The sequence below is a fragment of the Triturus cristatus genome, unplaced genomic scaffold (assembly GCF_964204655.1).
Source record: "Triturus cristatus unplaced genomic scaffold, aTriCri1.1 SCAFFOLD_367, whole genome shotgun sequence".
In the NCBI taxonomy this organism is placed as follows: domain Eukaryota; kingdom Metazoa; phylum Chordata; class Amphibia; order Caudata; family Salamandridae; genus Triturus; species Triturus cristatus.
Window position 1 is genome coordinate 334,206 of NW_028188010.1, and position 22,081 is coordinate 356,286.

A 22,081-nucleotide genomic window follows, 5' to 3' on the forward strand; every position below is an offset into this window, starting at 1 on the left:
TCCTTGTGTGATGTAACCAATGGTCAAGTAAAGCACTCCAATACCTGACCAGTCTGCACTATATAAAACTGCAAAAAAACAAAAAATATAAAGTGTTTTGCACATTTCTGTCATTGGGCTATCCGTGGGCTACATCTGGGTGATATTTGTGCTCTTTTTCTCTGGTGGCCATCTTGGGAGACTTATTTGTTATGAAGTTTCCTAATTTCCTAATATACTGCAGTCTCCTCAGTAGGAAATGCTTTCAGTTTTTTACTCTGATTCCATCAAGAAGACATTCAGAAGTGTCACACATTGGCCATACATTTTGAATGTTAGCACTCTAGTTGCTCATTAGATCACTGTAGTAAAGCTACTGCTCACTAGGGAGTTAACTGTAAGACTGCTGCTGGTATTGAAAGTGATGTTTCAGTCTGTATGTCAGAATTGTTTAATGAAATAGAAGGGGATTTGAGAAGTCACTCAAAATGTGCCCTAATTTTTCTGTCTGCGGCACTAATCATAATTTCTATGGCAAAATGAACCACCTCATTTTGTTACTTTTTAAATTAAACGTTTTAAATGTTACCAGTTTATTCCAATCAAGATGGCTTCAGGTGTGCCATGCGTTTGTCATAAGTAAGACGGTTAGAGCTCTAGTTGTTCTCTAGAACACTCTGGGAAGCTGCAGTAGAACCAGTGTTGCCAGATTGGGCTATTTCCCACACAAATGGGCGACATCTTTCCCATTTGTGCGGGAAATAACTCTCAAGGCCGGGGGGGGAGGCAAATACTTGGGCTTTACTTGGCCCTGTGTGCGCAAAATCTCTGAGGGCGGCTGCGCAGCCAATCAAAATCCTGCAGAGCTCCCGGATTCCGCAGAGCAGGGCCATCAATCTTTCATAGTGCGAAAGCGCTACCTATGACGGCCCTGCTAAATGCTTCTGGCCTGCCCCCAGAGTGACTGGACCAATGTGCTCTCTAGGGGCAAACCTTGTTTGTATTGATTTCCGCATGTAGTGGGCGGCAGCCGGCAGGTCTTGACCGTCTCAGCATGCTGCTGTGCTGAGAGCATGTGTGTGTCATCAAATTTACACAGGATTAAAGACAGTTAAGATAATTTGTGATTACATAGAATCAGGGTTTAAGTGATCCAGCAGTTTTAAAAGCAGGTGCTGAGACACGTTACTATCGGGCTCTCTGTTTTTTCCCTCACCCTCCAGATTAGAAAAAAAATCATAACTCTGCAGCAGTGCCACCCTTCACTGCCTTTGAGGTACCTTTAAAGTGACTTGTTATAGTTCTTTCACACTCTCACCATTTCAGAACTGAAGCATTTTCTATATTATATACAACAAAGCCATAGTTGATTCTTTTTTAGCATATGGAACTAACACTCCTCTGCAAAGCCAATAGTCATGGCTTGTTGTAGGTGTAATGTTACTTGGTGTATTATATATCTGGATGCAATGACAAAAGCAGCAAATTAACAGTGGGGCAGCACACTATGCTAAGCACAGATTTTTAGCTTGCGTGTTTTAAGCCGTGTCCCAATTACATCAGCCACGCCATTTTGAGAGCCATCCCGCCCCCCACAGTTTTTTCATCCCACTTCAAGCGGTGCGCTAATCCAATGCATTCATTTTTGGCATGGAGAAAATGACTGCGTTTTGGCAATTTTAGCGACTATCCGCGACTGCCTGCAGTGAGAAATCTTGCTGGGAGGTGGTCTAGTGTTGGATTTTCCACGCTCACCAACTTACCGTTGGGGAGCACAAGCGAGGAAAAAGCTTCGCTATGCGGAGTAAAGTTTTTCAGAATGTCACTTGCTCCGTGGAGTGAGGAGTGCAGAAAACTCAGCAAACTCAGCGAACAGAGCAGAGTTCACCGCTCTGGCCTACTTATAGCTACCGGATCCAATACGGCTGAAAGATATGCAATGAGGTGCATCACCCCACCATGTCTTTGGGTCATACTCTCTTTCAATTATTTAAATGCTTCAGTGTATTCAATGTCAATTGGTACCAGATCTTGACAGCTTTGCAATCAGGGAAACGTTTGGAATCCACTGATGTCAGTAGCCAACAATTCCCCAAAACATCCAACCCTCCCTTTAGGTGGTCGGTGGGCTCATTCTCAGAATTGCAAACAAACCTTATATTAAGACTTTATTTGCACCTATTTCGATTTGGTATCCAAGATAAATCACTTCTCTTTTACACTAATGCTTTTTTTGGAGAGACCTTATGGCCACTGTCAGCTAAATGATTTAACAAAGCAAACGTACCAAGTTTACAGTCTCACTTTGTCATGGATGCCAAACACAAATCACCAATATATTGGACTAAGACTGAATTACAAGGTAACCTTAAATTCTCTAGATCATATTTGACAAAAAATTGAAATCCTACGCCATACGAGAACTTTGATATGGCTCTGTTTGTGCAAAGGAATTGAAAAGAATGCTTAACATAAGTCACTAATGTATGCCATTCTGCATTTGATGGGATTTGGAACAAAACCACTGTTGGAGTCGGTAGCAGGACAACATGGTATGACAATTTTGTTTATCTTTCGCAGATCCTGAGCTATTCTCCATTTACTACTTCCCATCACTACAGAGTTACAAGAACTACCAAGTACCTTACAGAGAATCCCCTAGACAATCATTTTTTATATCACTGGTTTAATTTCCTCTTCGGGATCTTTTGAAAGACTATTCTATTTGGTTGTAGGTAAAATTGCATCTGGTCTCACTTTTATTTTAACTGGCTAGGCACTTTTTGCTAGCCCAATCTCTGTCCAGATGTAATCTCATACCTCATCTTTGACAGTATGTCTTAAATCGAAAGGTAGGCCATCTTTTGTCACAGCAGGGAATAACTAAACTCTAGCCTTGTGTGATTTTTTTAAACACATAAGGGTCAATTAGAATGTCGGGCGGATTTCCACCGCCCGCATTGCGGTGGCGATCCGTCCGACATTCTCTTCCGCCCGCATGCCATGTCCCCCTGACATATTACTATGGCAGGGGGTACCCAGGCGGACGGAAAGACCGTACGCCGGATTTTTCCGCCCGGTTGATGAGTCGACCGGGCGAAAAGGTTTTAATATGGTGGTGGTGTCTGTTAGACACCGCCATCCATATTACGATACATGCTGGGCGGAAAGGCATGCGGTCCTTGCCATTGGGGGCCCGTAGCGGGCCCCCAGGAATTTTGGGGGGTGGAGGTGCACATGGGGAGTACCTATGGTACCCCCCCTGCATTTGCATGCACGTCATGGTAGGCACCGCGCGGGTCCTGCCACGTTGTGCATGCAAATGCACAACATGCATTTTTGGCATTGCGGCAGGTGGTGCTGGAAGCACCGCCCGCCGCAATGTTAAAAATGCAGGATGCGCCCGCCAGTGTGGTGGGCGCATCCTGATCTCAGCCACGGGACCGCCGCACTTATGGTCCCTTTTTACGTCGGGATGTCCGCCCGCCATCCTAATGATGGCCATAGTCTTCATCTTGTGGCTCAATTGCAACACCATTCATTGTACAATAAGTCACACAATTCATTTTGCACAATAAGTCTCTTCCCAGCACTTGAATCACAAAATATATTGTCCAATTGACCACTTTTAGCTGGGACATCTGCTGTGATTTCTAATTCCTAAAATTTGGACTTCCACAGAACAAACTGTAGAAAAGGTACCCCCATATCAATCAAAAGTAAAAACGGGCGGGCTTTGATTTCTCCATCAACATATGGGCCACTTTCGTCTACCTCCAGGACTGCTCCAAGTAAGCAATCCTAGTCTTGCCTCAAGCACCATCATTAATAATGATTCCCTGCTAAGTCACTATTCAGAATGAATCAATTCTGTTGCCATTCTGCACTATACGAAAACAACAATTGATGGACAGAATGCAGAACAAAGTCATACATTGACCCCAGTACAGAGATCTGGGCCTAAATCCATCGTTTTTTTGCTCACCATGCCGTTCCAGTTTGAACCCAGCCATATGCAAATCAGTCTTGACCCTGTGCCTCATGGGAACAGTCCAGCCCGAACTGCCAAGCCAGGTTCTCCCTGGACTGGAAAAAAGCATCCTAGGACCGGTTTCTGGCATTTCAGCCGTCTTCAGCCAGGCTTGCTTGATTTCCAGTGGCATGGAGAGCAAGGGACCCACGTCTGGGCATACCCTTTCCACTCGGGGTGACAAATGCAAAAACAACAATTGATGGACAGAATGCAGAACAATGTCATACATTCACCCCAGTACAGAGATCTGGGCATAAATCCATCGTTTTTTTGCTCACCATGCCGTTCCAGTTTGAACCCAGCCATATGCAAATCAGTCTTGAGCCTGTGCCTCATGGGAACAGTCCAGCCCGAACTGCCAAGCCAGGTTCTCCCTGGACTGGAAACAAGCATCCTAGGACCGGTTTCTGGCATTTCAGCCGTCTTCAGCCAGGCTTGCTTGATTTCCAGTGGCATGGAGAGCAAGGGACCCACGTCTGAGCATACCCTTTCCACTCGGGGTGACAAATGCAAAAACAACAATTGATAGACAGAATGCAGAACAATGTCATACATTCACCCCAGTACAGAGATCTGGGCCTAAATCCATCGTTTTTTTGCTCACCATGCCGTTCCAGTTTGAACCCAGCCATATGCAAATCAGTCTTGACCCTGTGCCTCATGGGAACAGTCCAGCCCGAACTGCCAAGCCAGGTTCTCCCTGGACTGGAAACAAGCATCCTAGGACCGGTTTCTGGCATTTCAGCCGTCTTCAGCCAGGCTTGCTTGATTTCCAGTGGCATGGAGAGCAAGGGACCCACGTCTGGGCATACCCTTTCCACTCGGGGTGACAAATGCAAAAACAACAATTGATGGACAGAATGCAGAACAATGTCATACATTCACCCCAGTACAGAGATCTGGGCCTAAATCCATCGTTTTTTTGCTCACCATGCCGTTCCAGTTTGAACCCAGCCATATGCAAATCAGTCTTGACCCTGTGCCTCATGGGAACAGTCCAGCCCAAACTGCCAAGTCAGGTTCTCCCTGGACTGGAAACAAGCATCCTAGGACCGGTTTCTGGCATTTCAGCCGTCTTCAGCCAGGCTTGCTTGATTTCCAGTGGCATGGAGAGCAAGGGACCCACGTCTGGGCATACCCTTTCCACTCGGGGTAACAAATGCAAAAACAATTGATGGACAGAATGCAGAACAATGTCATACATTCATACTGATTCCGGTCCAGGGAAGACATGTCTTGGCAGTTCGGGCTGGACTGTTCCCATGAGGCACAGGGTCAAGACTGATTTGCATATGGCCATGTCTGAACTGGGGTGGCGTAGTGGGCAAAAGAACGATGGATTTAACCCAGATCTCTTGACTGGGGGAGAATGTCTGCATTGTCAGCATTCCGTCCATCATTTTTTTGTTGTAACGCTTTTCGCCCTAAGTGGGATGGGTATTCCCAGACGTGGGACCCGTGCTCACTATGCCACTGGAGTAAAGCTATCCTGGTTGATGACGGCTGATAGCCAGAAACCGGTCCTAGGATGCTTGATTCCGGTCCAGGGAAGACATGGCTTGGCAGTTCGGGCTGGACTGTTCCCATGAGGCACAGGGTCAAGACTGATTTGCATATGGCCATGTCTGAACTGGGGTGGCGTTGTGGTCAAAAGAACGATGGATTTAACCCAGATCTCTTGACTGGGGGAGAATGTCTGCATTGTCAGCATTCCGTCCATCATTTGTTTGTTGTAACGATTCTGCACTATACAGCATTTTTTTCTGATATTTTGCTGCCACATTGTAGCTGCAGGCAAGGGCATTTTTAATAATTTCTGATTCTGCATACACTGCTCAGAATTTGTAACAGCCGGAGCAATCATATTTCTCTGCATCTGGGGAACACCATCACCCTGAATTCTATTTAGATTCTGGTGACACTCCAGTTTCCATGGCCCAATATTCCCAAAGAAGTAGCAAGCAGTGTTTCTTTTCATCAGTTCAACATTCACATTCATCCCATTTTTCTTCACCATTTCTCCCCCACCATCTTTCATTTGTAGCATTCCATTTCCCATTGCTGTACCCTGCATCTGATTCATCCCATTTATTCCAGACTGGCCAAAATTCACATTCGAACACATCTGGTTCTGAGATCCTTTTTCAAATTGCTTTGTCAGCAATTGGGAGCTTCTCCATGATCTTTTTCTGCTTTGCATCAAAGTAATCACTACTATACTTAGCCAGCTTCGAAATCTCATCAATACTCTTTCCCTGCCAACATAGTTCACTCTGATGCATATGATTACTGAGCTCTGGTCGTTAACCCATGAAAAAACAGAGACAAAACCACTGACACGATCTTTCTCTGGATCACCAACTCCACTCAGCTTCTTTAAAATGTGCATGAGCCTCTCATAAAAGGCATACACTGAATCCTTCAGCTCCTGTGAGGTTCTCAAAATCTTTTCCAAATTTATATCCTTTTCAGGTACTCTCTTTTTCAAGTACTTAATCACCAGTCTGCATTTATTAGCTACCTCCTCAGAAGAGCATTATTAGGAGCAACCGTAGCAAGTTCTCCAGGTGATCAAGTAACCACTGCCTCCCACTCTGCCCACAGGTCACTAGGAACCACAATTTCAAACAATGAATTAAAATCAGTCCACACCTGTGATGTTTGTCAACCAATGCACCTCTTTTTCCTACAGCAATTTATGGAAGTTTGTGGTGAAAACATGGAACATGCACCAAATTCCCCCTATGTACTTAGTTGGAGACTCCAAAGAAAACACCAAAACCATTTCAGTTCTGAACCACTTGTTGTTTCGCTTGCTTTGCCTTCTGTTCCCTTTGCTTCCATTGTACTTGCTGTTCCTTTCTTCCTTCTCTCTTTGGATTTTTTAAGTCACTCAAGCCCCTTGTTTTCTCAAAGTAATCAAGCCCATTTTTTTAAATTTCATCACAAGTCAAATCTATTTTATAATTTCGTTTCGCATTTTCCATTTTGCTAATGCCCACTTTGCATTCATCAGCTAGCTCCTTTAACTCCTCATATGCTTAGTTTGTTCATGTGGATGCTTTTTAAATTAAATATCTCATTTCATCATCATTGTATGTCAATAGTCTGTTCAAATCAATGTTTCTCTGTGACATTTCAGCAAATTAGATTTTCAAAATGCCAAGGTTAATAACTTTAGGAGACTGTTCAACCACTACTATATTTTGGCATGAATCGACTGTTGGGCATCCCTACTAGTACTGGGTATCGCTTTCATTACTGCCTCTCTTGGTGCTCTTTGTACCACGACTATAGGAGCTTGCACAGTAGTGCAATCTCCTCTGGCTCCCATGTTAGGCCCCGAGCAGGAACAAGCCCCAGAACTATCTGTCCCTGTTCTAGCTTTATATGCAGGAGGCCTAGAATCATCCTCCTCATCAGAATCATCACTCTGTTTCCAACCATCTTACGTATTGCTTTGGTCATTTGTTTTTTTATTTATAGCAGGAAGTTTGCACCCATTCCATCCTATCCTCCCTCCAGTATTATTCTTTTCGATCCATTTCTTTACTACTAATGAGCCCTTCACCTGCTTTGAGATTCTTTTTCTCATGCCAGGCAGCAACTTCATTCATTAGAGCAACAGTCTGAACTTGATTGCCCCATCATTTATAGCCACCTACAGTGTTCACCACAGTTTTCTATTCGCTCAGCGATAGGTGACCTGCGCTTTTTCGATAAATGCCACGTGATCAGCTGCCTCCTGTTCAAAACATTGGGCATACTCAAACATCAGCATGCCCACCCAAATTAAATCCGGCTTCAAAGGGGCATTTTCTTAGCTACGGTATGCCAAGACAAATCTTTCTTAGACCAGTGTCAAGATTTTTATTGCAGTTACAGTAATCAATGCCAAGATTGATTAGTCCTGATGCCTCCATTGTAAAGTACCTTAATACCTTCTGGAACAACTCCGAAAACCACAATCTGGAAACTTAAACCAAAGACATTCCCATGACCCATGTACTGAGGGATTCCATAGGTTCCCTCACAGAGAACGCAAGTAGTTTAAAAAACATTTTATAATGTCCAGGTACTTTTCTAGTGAAATTGCCAAGCCTGTGGTACAATAGTCGCATAGGTGCAAAAGGTAACCAAGCTACTACACATCGCACAAAATGACATGATATAGATGAACCAGTAAACAGATGGCTTTCAGTGTGAGCATTTAAAAGTTTGAACAGTCTCTAACTGGGACCCCACATGAGCCACCTATCTTTCAAGAAAGGATCGAATCCTCTAAATAAATCCCTATGCATGCAACAGTTAGTCATTTTGTAGGCCGCAAATAAATTATATATTAATGCAAAGGTATAACCATGCCAACAGCATGTGGCAAGTGTTCTACAAAGAAAATGAATAAATACATTTGCTTCAAATAATCTTCAAGGCTAGGTAACAGTCAGGCTCTGCAAGGGTCAGTGGCTACAGTGACTGAAACTATGTAATTCGCTGACTACATAACAATGAACATAGTGAAAATGACTGGACTAGAAGTCCTTTGCTGAACACCTGAAAGAGAAGATTATCATCTGTAATGCCTTGGGCGCAGGGAATCTTTAAGTGCAATACACTCCAAAATTGGCTTTGGAGAGGGTGTTGCTACTGGAGCTAAACATTAGCCAAGCAAACACAAATGTCTGGATTTTATTCTTCTAAGGAAGCATCGCACAGCGCTTAACTGTAGTTGTCATGAAAGATCAGCACAGCAGCAGTATTCCTGTTACTATGATTCAAAATACCAATAGGGCCCAAATTGACAGCATTTTGCTAAAAAACCTGTCAAAACTAAAAACAATGTGTATCTACAGATTGATCACACAAGATGAATACATAAAGATATATCCTCTAAATACATTTGACTATTGGTAGACTTGTCTAGTTGGACTTAAGACACATATTGAACCCTTACAAAAGCCCAATCTTGGCTCATATTAGATTAGTAATAGACATGGATAACATCATTGGTTTTCTGCAGTGTATCCAATGCAAACAAGCTCTTGAGATGGCCATTGTAGTTCCAGAAACAACACAAGCTTGTATGTTGGAAGATAACGCTGTTACCCAACAAACAACAGACAACAAAGTAATTCATTACTCTTGAGGTGGATTCCATAAACTTAGCCTTCAGACAATGGGCTTACCCTTGGTTTTGTAACAAAAGAAATATTACATTTAAACCAGACAGTTCCATATATCACACACGTTTAGTCTAATCATTGAACTACAAGCACATTGAAAAATTAGAGAGACGCTATACACCCTCTTGTCGTTCATTAGGTGACAATCCCCTAGTACAATTGTTGTCTGTGATAAACCACAGTTTTCAGGAAATAAGGTTCCACATTCACTACAATCTCATCTCAACGTTTGGAAAAAAACGTATCCCTTTCGAGATTATGGACTGGACATGTAATGCCAAATGATGAAAAACCTACTTTAAGCCAATAGTAAACACAATACCTGACCTAAAGAAAAGGAATACTTTAACCAATTTGGAACATCAGAGGCATTGGCACATTTAAGAGAGAGATCCGAAAGACCTTAACTGCTTACTTTTCTAATGCTACATGTGACTTGGTATCAACTAACTGCTTGGAGCAAAATCAAAAAAACTATTTTTCTGAGCAGTCATTTTGCATTCTGATAGAAATTTAGAGCACATGAAAGGCACAAGTGCATAGCTGGCATCCTCCAGGAATAGCTTATGCTGACACTAAATAGTCATAGGATATACAGATCACTTCCTTTCCTAACAGTTTGTTTTATTGAATACATCACATGCACAGTAACAAATACATTTCTTTTTTATAAAAGCAACACTTTTGCAGATAGATACTTATTTTTTTATTTATTAACCTAATTTTCATATGTCTGAGCTATTCGAATGAGTCACAAGTATTGATGTTAAATGATCAATATAAGTAAAAGCTCTTTCACTGGTCAGGGTATACATCAGAAATAACAACACTGCTGGTGAGAACAATTCTTCATGCTTACAGCTACTCTGTTCAATGTTTCAGATGCACACCACAACATGAGAAGACCCATTGACTTAATATGATATCTTGTGTGGACATTCACCAGGTCGGTCGCTCCAACTTGACAAGACCACATCATAATCATCACATTTATATACCACACACGGTCCCAGGGACTCTTGGCGATGGTCTTAGTTATTACCTGTTGTTTACTGCAAGTGTGTCTCAAGTGCTTTCCTAAAAGCAAGAAAACTGGACAAGTGCCACTAGTGCCCTTATAGGGAGGTCCATAATGCTAAGCCTTGATCTAAGAACACCCTCTGCTTTAGATTTAGAAATTCTATCACCGCCAACATTTTAGCAAAAGGCATGTCACTGCAGTACAATATGGAGGCCATGAGAAGAGGATAGCATTTAATAACATAATATCTAGAAATAGCTTTTGCTATAGAGAAGTAGCAAAGAAATATCTTACTTACACTTGAATGTATACCGAAGGGAGGGGAAATAATAAGAATTAAAAAAAAAATCTTACCTGTTGTTTTATTGGAAGAAGAATCCTGGTGGTAATGGTGATTTGAGGGCCCGGGCTCAGGAGAGGCATCTTCCAAACTTAGACAACTAAACCAGGCAAAATAGAGGAAACAACAATATGAAGAATTTGATCATTTATTTTCTGGTCATAACAACACATGACAATCTAAGGGATGAAATAAATTTGAGGCATATGTCGAAAACATCTGGGTGTGAGAAAGGGGAAAAAACAGTGGACAACTATCAACTATCAGCATAGAACCTTACCTGCTTATTATTCCCTCACACAAAGGTACTACCTAGTAAGATTTTGTCTGAATATGGTGCACCTATTGGTTGCTTATCCATCCTATTCCCACTATGATAAAAAAACAGCAATCAGATTTTTCCTTTTTGTGTGACTTACATAATGCTCCAAGGTAAATAATCTTTGTCCCCTTTCTTAGAACTCTTAATATTAGATGATCTAGGCCAGCCTTACTACATCTCCAGCTTCTTCAAACTGAAGTGGTAATGCATGGAGTCTGTAGGTTTATCTTAGCCTTTTGCCTTCTGTGTCCTGAGTGTTTGTGTCCTTTTGCCTTTTGTGCCCTGATTATCTGTACCACTTTTTTGCTTTCTGTACCCTTGGTTGTGTGCCCCTTCCTCGCCGCCCATTTCCCGCCGCTGTGTCCCGGCGGCCCCGCCCCCTTGTCACCCATTGGCCTCCCCGCTCCCACCTCCCAGCTGCTCCTCCCTCCCTCTCCCACTCATATGGAGGCCGCGCAGCGGCCGCGTGCAGCGGGCGCCCCGAAGGCGCGCCTAAGGCTAGCCCGTCTGTGCCCGTCCGCGCCTGGCCCGCGCCCAGCGCCAGACCCCCTGGCCCCCGCAGATGCCAGCCCACCCGCAAGTCCTACAACGCCACCACTCTCATCACACTCAACTCCGGCCGGATCCCCGGCTGCTGCAGAGCCACCCCAAGACGCACCCACGGACCATTCAGCTGCCATTCCTGCAAGTTCTCCTGCATCCGGCCCTGTACCGCGCCCGCCAAGCCGAGCACCAGCAGCAACCACCTGAAGTGCATCCTGCTCAACACCCGCTCCGTCCACAGACACGCCGTGGAACTCTGGAACCTGCTCGACCCCACATCTCCAGACGTCGCCTTCCTCACGGAAACATGGATGAACGCCTCCTCAGCACCCGACATCGCCATCGCCATCCCGGACGGATACAAGATCACCCGGAGGGACCGCGTCAACCAGACAGGAGGAGGCCTCGGCATCGTCCACAAGAACACCATCCGCATCACGACCAACTCCGACGACACCCTCACAGCTGCCGAACACCTTCACTTCCAGATACACACCGACCCCAAGACCACACTCAGAGGCACCCTCATATACAGACCCCCAGGACCCCGCACTCAATTCATCGAAGGCATCGCAGACTTCATCAGCCCACACGCCCTCCCCTCCGCTGACTACATCCTCCTAGGGGACCTCAACTGCCACCTGGAGAACAACAACGACAACAACACCACCACCCTGCTGGACAACCTCGCCAACCTCGGACTCAAGCAACTGGTGAACTCCCCCACCCTCTACGCCGGACACACGCTTGATCCAGTCTTCTCCTCCAGCAAGTACATCTCCTTCAGCCACGCCACCGGACTCCACTGGATAGACCACAGCTGCATCCACTTCAGCTTCAGAAGAACCACGACTCACCACCACCCGCAACAGGCTACCCGCAGGAACTGGAACAAGATCACCACCGACCAGCTCACCACATCACTGAGCCAGAACCCTCCCGCTAGCTCAACGGACCCCAACCAAGCAGCCAACAACCTCACACAGTGGATCACCAACTGCGCTGACGACCTCGCACCTCTGAAAAACCACCCCAGCAGGCCCGGCAGCAAGGAAGCCTCCTGGTTCAATGACGACCTCAAAAACCCCAAAAAGAACTGCCGTACCCTCGAGAAAGCCTGGCGAAAAAGCCCGACTACAGACAACATGACCGCCCTCAAGCACGCCTCCCACAAACACCACCAGCTGATCCACACCACCAAGAGGACAGCATTCAAGGAACGACTAGACAACAACACACACAACAGCAAGGAACTCTTCAGCATCATCAAAGAGCTCTCCAACCCCAGCGCCGGAAACAACAACATCACTCCCTCACAAGACCTCTGCGACTCCCTCGCCTTGTTCTTTCACCGCAAGATTGCCGATATACACAACAGCTTTGGCGCACAGACCACGCACCCAACCACAGAACCGACGACCCCCACCACCACCCTCCGCGCCTGGACCCCGGTCAGCACCGAAGACACCATCCACACGATGAACACCATCCTCTCCGGATCACCAACCGACCCATGCCCCCACCAAGTCTTCAACAAGGCCGACTCCGACATCGCACCTCAACTCCGGGACATCATCAACTGCTCCTTCAACACCGCCACCTTCCCGGAGAGCTGGAAGCACGCCGAGCTCAGCGCCCTCCTGAAGAAGCCATCAGCAGACCCCTCTGACCTCAAGAACTACCGCCCCATCTCGCTCCTGCCTTTTCCTGCCAAAGTCATCGAGAAGACCGTCAACAGACAGCTTGCCGCCTTCCTCGAGACAAACGGATCCCTCGACCACTCGCAGTCCGGCTTCCGAGCCAACCACAGCACCGAGACCGCCCTCATCGCAGCCACTGACGACATCCGAGCCCTGCTCGACAACGGGGAAACAGCGGCCCTCATCCTCCAGGACCTCTCCGCAGCGTTCGCCACTGTCTGTCACCGCACCCTAGTACAGCGCCTCAGCAACATCGGAATCCAAGAGAGGGCTCTAGATTGGATCATCTCGTTCCTCGCCGGAAGAACCCAGAGAGTCCGCCTCCCCCCGTTCAGATCCGAGGCCACCGAAGTCATCTGCAGCGTCCCGCAAGGATCATCACTCAGCCCCACCCTCTTCAACGTCTACATGAGCCCCCTCGCAGCCATCGCACGCCAACACAACCTCAACATCATCTCCTACGCCGACGACACTCAGCTGATCCTCTCCCTCACCAACGACCCAGCCACCGCCAGAACCCACCTACACAAAGGGATGAAAGACGTAGCCGAGTGGATGATGAACAGCCGCCTGAAACTGAACTCAGACAAGACGGAAGTCCTCATCCTGGGATCATCACCCTCCGCCTGGGACGACTCCTGGTGGCCCCCCGCCCTGGGCAGCGCACCCATACCTACGGACCATGCACGCAACCTGGGCTTCATCCTGGACTCCTCCCTCTCGCTGACCAGACAAGTCAACGCCGTCTCATCATCATGTTTCAACATCCTACGCATGCTCCGAAAGATCTTCCGATGGATCCCCACCGAAACCAGAAAGACGGTCACCCAGGCTCTCGTCACCAGCCGACTGGACTACGGAAACACCCTCTACACCGGAACCACAGCCAAACTACAGAAAAGACTCCAACGCATCCAGAATGCCTCCGCACGACTCATCCTTGACATCCCCGGACACAGCCACATCTCCGGTCACCTGAGAGACCTGCACTGGCTCCCCGTCAGCAAGAGAATCACGTTCCGACTCCTCACCCACGCACACAAGGCCCTCCACGACCTGGGCCCCAGATACCTCAACAACCGCCTGACCTTCTACATTCCCACACGCCAGCTACGATCGACCAGCCACGCCCTCGCCACCATTCCAAGCATCCGAAGAGCCACCATGGGAGGAAGATCCTTCTCCTACCTGGCAGCCAAGACTTGGAACTCCCTCCCCATCCACCTCCGCCTGACCCAAGACCACCTCTCCTTCAGGAAGCAACTCAAGACCTGGCTGTTCGAGCAGTAGCGGAACCCCCTCCCCCTAGCGCCTTGAGACCCTCCGGGTGAGTAGCGCGCTTTACAAATGTCTCGATTGATTGATTGATTAGCCTCTGTCAGGCTGTGCAAAATTGTGGGAGAATATTAAGCAATTTCAGGAAATTTACTTGGGTTCCTGGTAGTAACTATTAGGCATATCTTGCCAATTGCAGATTATGTATTGTTTGCACCATGCACATTATCATAAGTACATTTGTCTGCTAGATGTTATTCTGCGGGGCGCTTACATAAATCGATTTGAGGGATTGTTTTTAATGCTGTTGCGACTGCTGTTATGGAACTGTGCAGTTCTCTTGATTTTAATTACATAGATATTAATCACCCAACATTGCAAAGACTCTTCAATTCTAACCTCAACTATGAATCCAAGACATTTTGGACATTTATTAATTCCAGAAACAAAAGAATGACTGTAACCTAACCAAGTGCCATCAAAGTATTTGGGGTAGATTTGATTCTATTGACTTTGCAAACCGAATGATCAACTAGGCACTGACCAAAAGGTCTATTATGAATTACTAATGAAAAACAATTTAAAGAAAGTATATATTATACCATTATTGTGAATCACTTATTTAACTGTACATACTTCAAGCCTTTATATAAAAAACAATTTTGGGAATGGGCATGATGATCAGTGAAATGAAATGTCCTTCCCCCCCATAAATGATTGTGGATCAGAATCCAAGATGAAGCTTCTAGACAGGCAATCAGTTGTCCTTGGCTACATGTGCACTATGTTTCTGGCTATAACATTTTTAGGAATCTTCCTCTCTTTTACGTCCCATCCCCCCATTTCATGCCTCCCACTTTAAGCAATAGGAATCTATTTGAAAACTCACCAATTGTCCCACAAGCCAGGCACTGGGCCACCAGGTCAAAGGATACCGAAAGCAGGGCAAGCTGAGGCTCTGCTCTCGTAAACCCTTAGATTCCACCCACATATAAATGGGAAGGGGAAAACAAAAGTTTGTCAGAGATGGAGAACCGCCAAGTGGCATATTCAGCAGAAATTCAAATTCCAGGCCTCAAGAGTTATAAAAAGATCAGGTGGACGGAATATCCATTAACTACATAAAGGAGTCTATATGTAGCTACTTTCCATCCCTCGAGAACTAAATGGTTACTTACCAGTGGGAGTAGTTTTGCAGCTTGAAGAATTTTCTGGATTCACATGCTTTGCATTATTCTGCCATCTATTGGTTGGGTCCGGAATAGTCTCCTTGTAGTCTCCCCTTCTCTCTCTTAGTTTTTATGGGCATCGTGAACCTTTTGGGTATATACCCCTCCTTGAGTGTTGTCAGACGTATAACTCGGAAATCCTTTAATGCAGTCACCATCTTCAGATTCTGTTTTCGCCTTTCTTTTCTCCTCGCGGTGTGATATATTGGTTTCCTTTATGTTAGTTAGCCTTTTTTCTGTTGAGTTTTTAAATACACTTCTACTGGTGAGGTGGGCAGGTCACATGTGAAGCCAGAAAATTCTTCAAGCTGCAAAACTACTCCTACTGGTAAGTAACCGTTTCTCTTTGTAGTGTGAAACTTTTCTGAATTCACATGCTGTGCATTGATTATAAAGCAGTATTTCTTCCTGTGGGTAGGCTGTGTCTTTTCAAGTGTGTGTTTACGAGCAAATGTTTCAGCACTCTTTGTCCCACTTCTGCCTCCTTGTTGATGTGGATGTCCACACAAGAATGTTATGTAAAGGTGTGTTCCGATGACCATGTGGCAGTTGAGCAAATGTCTTCTAATGCTATGCTACCTAGGAAGGCGATTGCTGATCCCTTCTTCCTTGGAGTGTGCCAGCAGCATTTCTGGAAGTGTTGTTCCCACTGGCTTGTAACAATATTTTATTGTTTGCACTATCCATGGCAGAATGGCTCTTTTGGTGACTGTGGAGTCCCTTTGTGCATGTGCAAATGACCCTAGGAACTGATGGGTTTTGTTCTTTCTAAATGGTACATCATTGTTCTTTGGATGACCAGTGTGTGCAGGGCCTTCTCTGCTTGCATTTCAGGTTGTTGAAAAAAGGCTAGTAAGTGGCTGGCCTGATTAACATGGAATTTCAATACCACCTTTTGGAATTAACTTTGGGTTTGTTCTCATCACTGTTTTGTCCTTCTGTGTTCAAAGATACAATTCTTGGGAGGTGAATGCTTGTATTTCACTGACCCTCCTTAACGAGGTGATAGCAATGAGGAATGCAATCTTAAGAGTTAGGAATTGGAGCTGTGTATTTTACATTGGTTCGAATGGTGATGTCATTAGGTAAGTAAATACTACAGCTAGCTCTCATGTGGGCATTGGTGCACTCCTTGAAGGTGATACAGTCTTTGTTTCCACAAGGAAGCATTTTACTGCTGGTGTAGTGAAAACAACCTCTCCCTAGTATGCCCCTTGTGGTACAGTAGCTTCTAGAGGAACATTGATAGAGGAGTACGAGAAGTAAATTCTCTTTCAGATGTGTCATGAATTTAGTGACAGTGCGTCCTGTGCCCTGTCTCGGTGTTTCCTTGCAGCAGTGTACACATCTCTTCCACTTGTTCCTGTAGCACTTCCTTGTTGTTGGTCACCTTGATTCTTTGCTCTCCTTCGAAATTTGAGGTGATTAGACTCTTTATCCTCAGGGGCTATTCAGCCAAACTGCGTGTGTTTGGCACCAGGTGCCACATCTGCCCCGCCTGCAATGCTAGCATGTTTTGGTGTTCTAGGAATGTGATTTACTGTCCTTGGGTTATCTTCATGAGGTCGGAGAACCATGTATCTTGAGCACACAATGAGACTATCATGATTAAGCTGGAATGCTCCTGCCTGCACTTCTGGATTAGGTTCGGTATGATTGGAATTGGTAAAATATGTGCAAACAAATCTACCTGACCATCATATCAACAGGCGACATGGCATTCTCTAGTGACTCTCGATGGTAGAAACTGGATGATAAACTTTACCATTTTGCGTTCTTTTGTGTTGCGAATAGGTCTATTGGTGTTGTCCTCCATATTTAGAAGATCTGCTTTAGCACTTATGGTTGTAGCTCCCCCATTTGATTGGTGCTTGTTTTTCTGCTTAGCCCGTCTTCTTTTGTAATTTATTTTCCTAGTAGGTGTTTCGCTCTTAGCAATATTCTATTCTGTATCACCCATTTCCAAATCTCCTGGGCCACTTTCAATAGTGGGTAGGACCTTGCTCCTCTTTGTTCAGGTAACACATTGCCATTGTGTTGTCGTTTGAACTAGAATTGTTCTCCCTGTTAGATGTTTCTAGAAGGCCTTCATTGCTAGGAAGCGGTCTTCAACTCCAGCACATTTATGTGTTGCACTGCCTCCTTTCCAGAGGACTCTGACATTTAGCTTGTCCATGTGAGCTACCCTATGTGTGATGCATCCGTTGTGATGGTCACTGTGGGAGTTGGTGGTTTGAATGGTTTTCCCAAACTGAGATTCTGTAGGTTCCACCATTGTATCTGTCTCTGAACCTTGTCCGTGACAACCACTATATCTACCCATTCCTGTATTGGTCTAGTATTATGTATGTATATATATATTCACTGAAAAAACCATAGGTTTCACACACGTTATAGTTAGGAATTAGCATTTAAAAAACCTTGCAAATTCACTGAAAAAACCATAGGTTTCACACATGTTATAGTTAGCTGGACATTTTACTGATAAAAAACTAATGAAATTCCCCCGTTATAGTTACTGTAGGCAAGTATAACTCACGCGACCGTAATCCTCTGCTGATGACATATGTGTCTTTATGAAAAAAAAATATTTGTAATATATGTATAGCTAAAATTTAATGGAAGAAGACATGGGCAAATAAGTGTCTAAATACAGTATTAGCATCAGCAGAGGATTACGGTTGCGTGAGTTATAGTTGCCTTATATATATATATATATATTCCAAAAACTCAGGTTTCCCGCTTCCCCGGAACCTTTTTCCAATAGAGCGCACTCAAAGCCATCAGCGTTTCGTAAGCAATATTTCATTTATTTTCGTCTCCACTGCTTACAACTTGTAAGCAGTGGAGACGAAAATAAATGAAATATTGCTTACGAAACGCTGATGGCTTTGAGTGCGCTGTATTGGAAAAAGGTTCCGGGGAAGCGGGAAACCTGAGTTTTTGGAATTAATTTGCGCGTCCTCCAAGCGCTGAGCAGCACCCGTGACGCTGAGGAGCAACGGCTGGTGGACTTGTGTTGGTGATATATATATATATATATATATATATATATATATATATCCAAGAAACGATCAATCTTTCATAGTGCAAAGACTGCGCCGAGCCCCAATTCTTTTTCAAAAAGCGTGCTTTATTTCAAGCAAAGACAAACACTAGCCCGAAGCGTTTCGGAACCGTAGTTCCTTGGTCACGGACCCGTGGCCAAGGAACTACGGTTCCGAAACGCGTCGGGACAGTGTTTGTCTTTGCTTGAAATAAAGCACGCTTTTTGAAAAAGAATTGGGGCTCGGCGCAGTCTTTGCACTATGAAAGATTGATCGTTTCTTGGATTTGGAGGGGTCGCGACCCTGCCGGTAGCCCGCCACCTGCGAAGAGGCAGAGATCAGCGCGAACTGAAGTGAAAATATATATATATACTATATATATATATATATATATATATATATATATATATATATATATATATATATATATATATATATGTATATATATATATATATATGTATATATATATATAAATATATCACCTACTGGCAGTCATTATATTTAGGACCTTGTTTCTATTCAAAAAGCGTTTTTTCTTTTGCCAATATCTTTGGCGCCGTTTGACGAATCTTCGCGAAATTCTCAAAACTAATGGGGCACTCCGGTCAGCTTCTGTCTTAAATGTTTCGAGCTGATTCGTCAAGCGGGGGCCCGAAAAAAGGAGGTCCCATAACATGTTTTCTCTATGTTAATTTCCATAGGAAAAGTTTGTCGTGGCTACAGTCCGAACTGCTGAACGGAATGACACCAATTTGGCAGAAAGGTAGCTCTTGGTCCAGAGTGCACCCCTTGCTTTAAATGGTTTAAATCTGTTCAGTAGTTTTTTAAATATTAAAGGAAAAATAAATTTATAGATCTGGGCGGAGCCTATCCACACATCTCATCGTGAGATCTGATTGGCTGTCAGCACTTCATCCAAGAAGTGTTGGCAGCCTTCTTGGGACCAATATACATAAAACAGTAAAAAGAAAGTGGGGAAACACACTATACCCTTGGAGGCTTGGGAAATATAATTATTCAGATAGCTAACTTAAACCATTTATAAAACAATCTGTACGTCAGTTAGCTTACTTACATATTGATAAATCAATAATAAACAATTTCAAACACGGGTGTAAACTTCTCAAATGATAAACTCATTTAATATGAATGGACAAATGAAGGGTACACATTATATACTGATAGAACACAATGACCAAGGTTGATGGATCGTTTTAGAAAGATTAAACCTTCAGGTCATTAATATTAACATCTATTCCAGAATAATAACAACATAGAAAATGAGTCTGAAACAAACAGAAAACAACTCTTTAGGTGATAAATCTCTGAAGGAAATAGATGAGCTTGTCGACGTTTCGGCCTTGGTGACAAATATGTCCATTAGACCATCTTCAGGACGATGAAAGAAGAGTAATAATTGACCCTTATGTCAGGTCACACAAATGTATAAAGCCAGGCGAATCACAGAAATGTTGTGGACTTCCAGGTCACAAACACATGAGTAAAGACTTATTTGATGGCTTGATAAGTGTCCCTACAAATGGACATGAAAAACGCAGTCCAAATGGATCTGCTACAGGTGGTACTCGCTTCCGTCAAGTTACACGTGCATGCCTGCCGGTGAGCATGGAACATTCGGAGGGGCAGCAACCTTACATCTAACCGGATGTATTCACGGTGTGCGTGGCGCAGCCCGTAAAAACCACTGTAGAGCGGTTTGAGCTCATGAACTGTGGTGTAGGCCATCAGTGTCGACGGCATTTCTTTCTGGCCGCGTCCTGCAGCGCAGATGCTACGGTTTATCCTTGAGAGGATTGCTGCGATAGCACCCATCCTGAGGCTGGCACATTGGGGGCCTCCACAGCTGGCACGAACATCTGTTCAGATAGATGTTGATACTTACATAGGAAACACCTTTGCGCTGCCAGCTCACAATTGAAACCTAATAATAACACAGAGACTACCGCTGAGACAGAGGTGAGCTCCCTCTGGGGGAAACAATTTTTTACACCACGCAAAGGGAGGCCCTTGGTTGTTTTGACCCGGCGCCTTGGAGGCCCCTACTAACTGCGCCAGCATCTACAAAGAAATTAATATACATAAGAAATGTTGGCACTGTATCTGACCTCTGCCATCTTCCAATTGAGGGCTGGGGGGCATCGCAGAAGCTACTACTGAAGGGGGGTGCATTCCTACTGGGAGAATCTCCGCTTCAGCTGCGCAGGGTGAGTTTCTGGTGTAACCTTGTAAATCCCTAGCACTGTCACCGTCTAAATTTATTGCAGTGCTCATTATATTGGAACGCCTCCCCAACTGCTGGATATTATTTAAGGGGAAGGTCCAGTAGGCTAAACTGGCCTTTGAACCAGGAAAATCAGCGATGGGCCATAGCGGAGACACAGATCCCAACATGGCGGGGGCTCCCAACCGGCGACACATCACAAGGATGCAGACTTGCACTCCCTACTGCTTACCATGCAGTAAAGCCTTACATCTATTGAGGCCAAAACGGACTCTATGAGTATGAGTATGGATTTCATTTCTCAACGACTGGAGAAACATGATGGGCGTATCAGTGAGACAGAGCAAAAAATATTGCATCTGTAAGGCGCATCATTGGCTGGGGAGAGCAAATGATAAATATGGAACGCTTCCTGAAAGTTACTACTGCTAAAAATGAATATATAGAGGGGCGCGTTCGAGCCACAATAACATCCGAATCACAGGAATACCCGAGTCCACTGCCACTGAGCACATGGAAGACTATGTGGAGCGAATGCTGTTGAATCTGTGTGGGGCCTCCTCTTTTTCCAAACTACCGGTGGTGGGAGGAGCCCATCGATCGCTGGCTGCCAGACCCCCTCCGGGTGCCCATTATTGCTCACCTCATGAATTATAAAGATCAGGATGCCGCCCTGAACCTGGCACGGGAAAAACATGATCTAATCCATGAAAGAAACTCTGTCTTGATTTTCTTCGATTTCACTCTAGAGGTCCAGGAAGCATGCAAGAAATGTGTCCCTATGAAATGGAAGCTGCAGCAAGCCAACGTTCCATATGCGATGCTATGCCAGGCTTTGCATCACTCACCAGGAAAAGCAGCACTCCTTCACTACCCCTCAGCAGGCCCAAGACTTCCTAAAAAACTGTCCTCCCACACTCCCTAATCAGGAGAACATGATGGAAGATCCAGATCGACCTCCCCACTCTCGGAAAATGACTTAGTAAAAATTACTGTTGCTTGCCCCGCCTCGGGGCTCTCTCCCGTTGCCATCTCCCTGCTATCAGAGGGAGAGGAGCAACTGTCAACTCAAACGACATGACAGATCTTTCCTCATTTCACCCTATTCTTTCCACTTACTGAACCTTACTGCTGCTTTTGGCGACACCGAATTTCAACTGGCTCCC

The 22,081-nt window shown here is 45.0% G+C and overlaps 1 protein-coding gene across 1 annotated transcript in view; it reads right to left on the minus strand.

Annotated features, from left to right (window-relative positions):
• LOC146770421 (rho guanine nucleotide exchange factor 11-like) overlaps window positions 1–22,081 on the minus strand; it is a 327,379-nt gene that overhangs the window by 284,390 nt on the left and 20,908 nt on the right. The window contains exon 3 of the mRNA XM_085640471.1: window positions 10,571–10,656. Within this exon, the coding sequence (XP_085496597.1) occupies window positions 10,571–10,656 (86 nt within the window). The remainder of the gene's footprint in view (window positions 1–10,570; window positions 10,657–22,081) is intronic.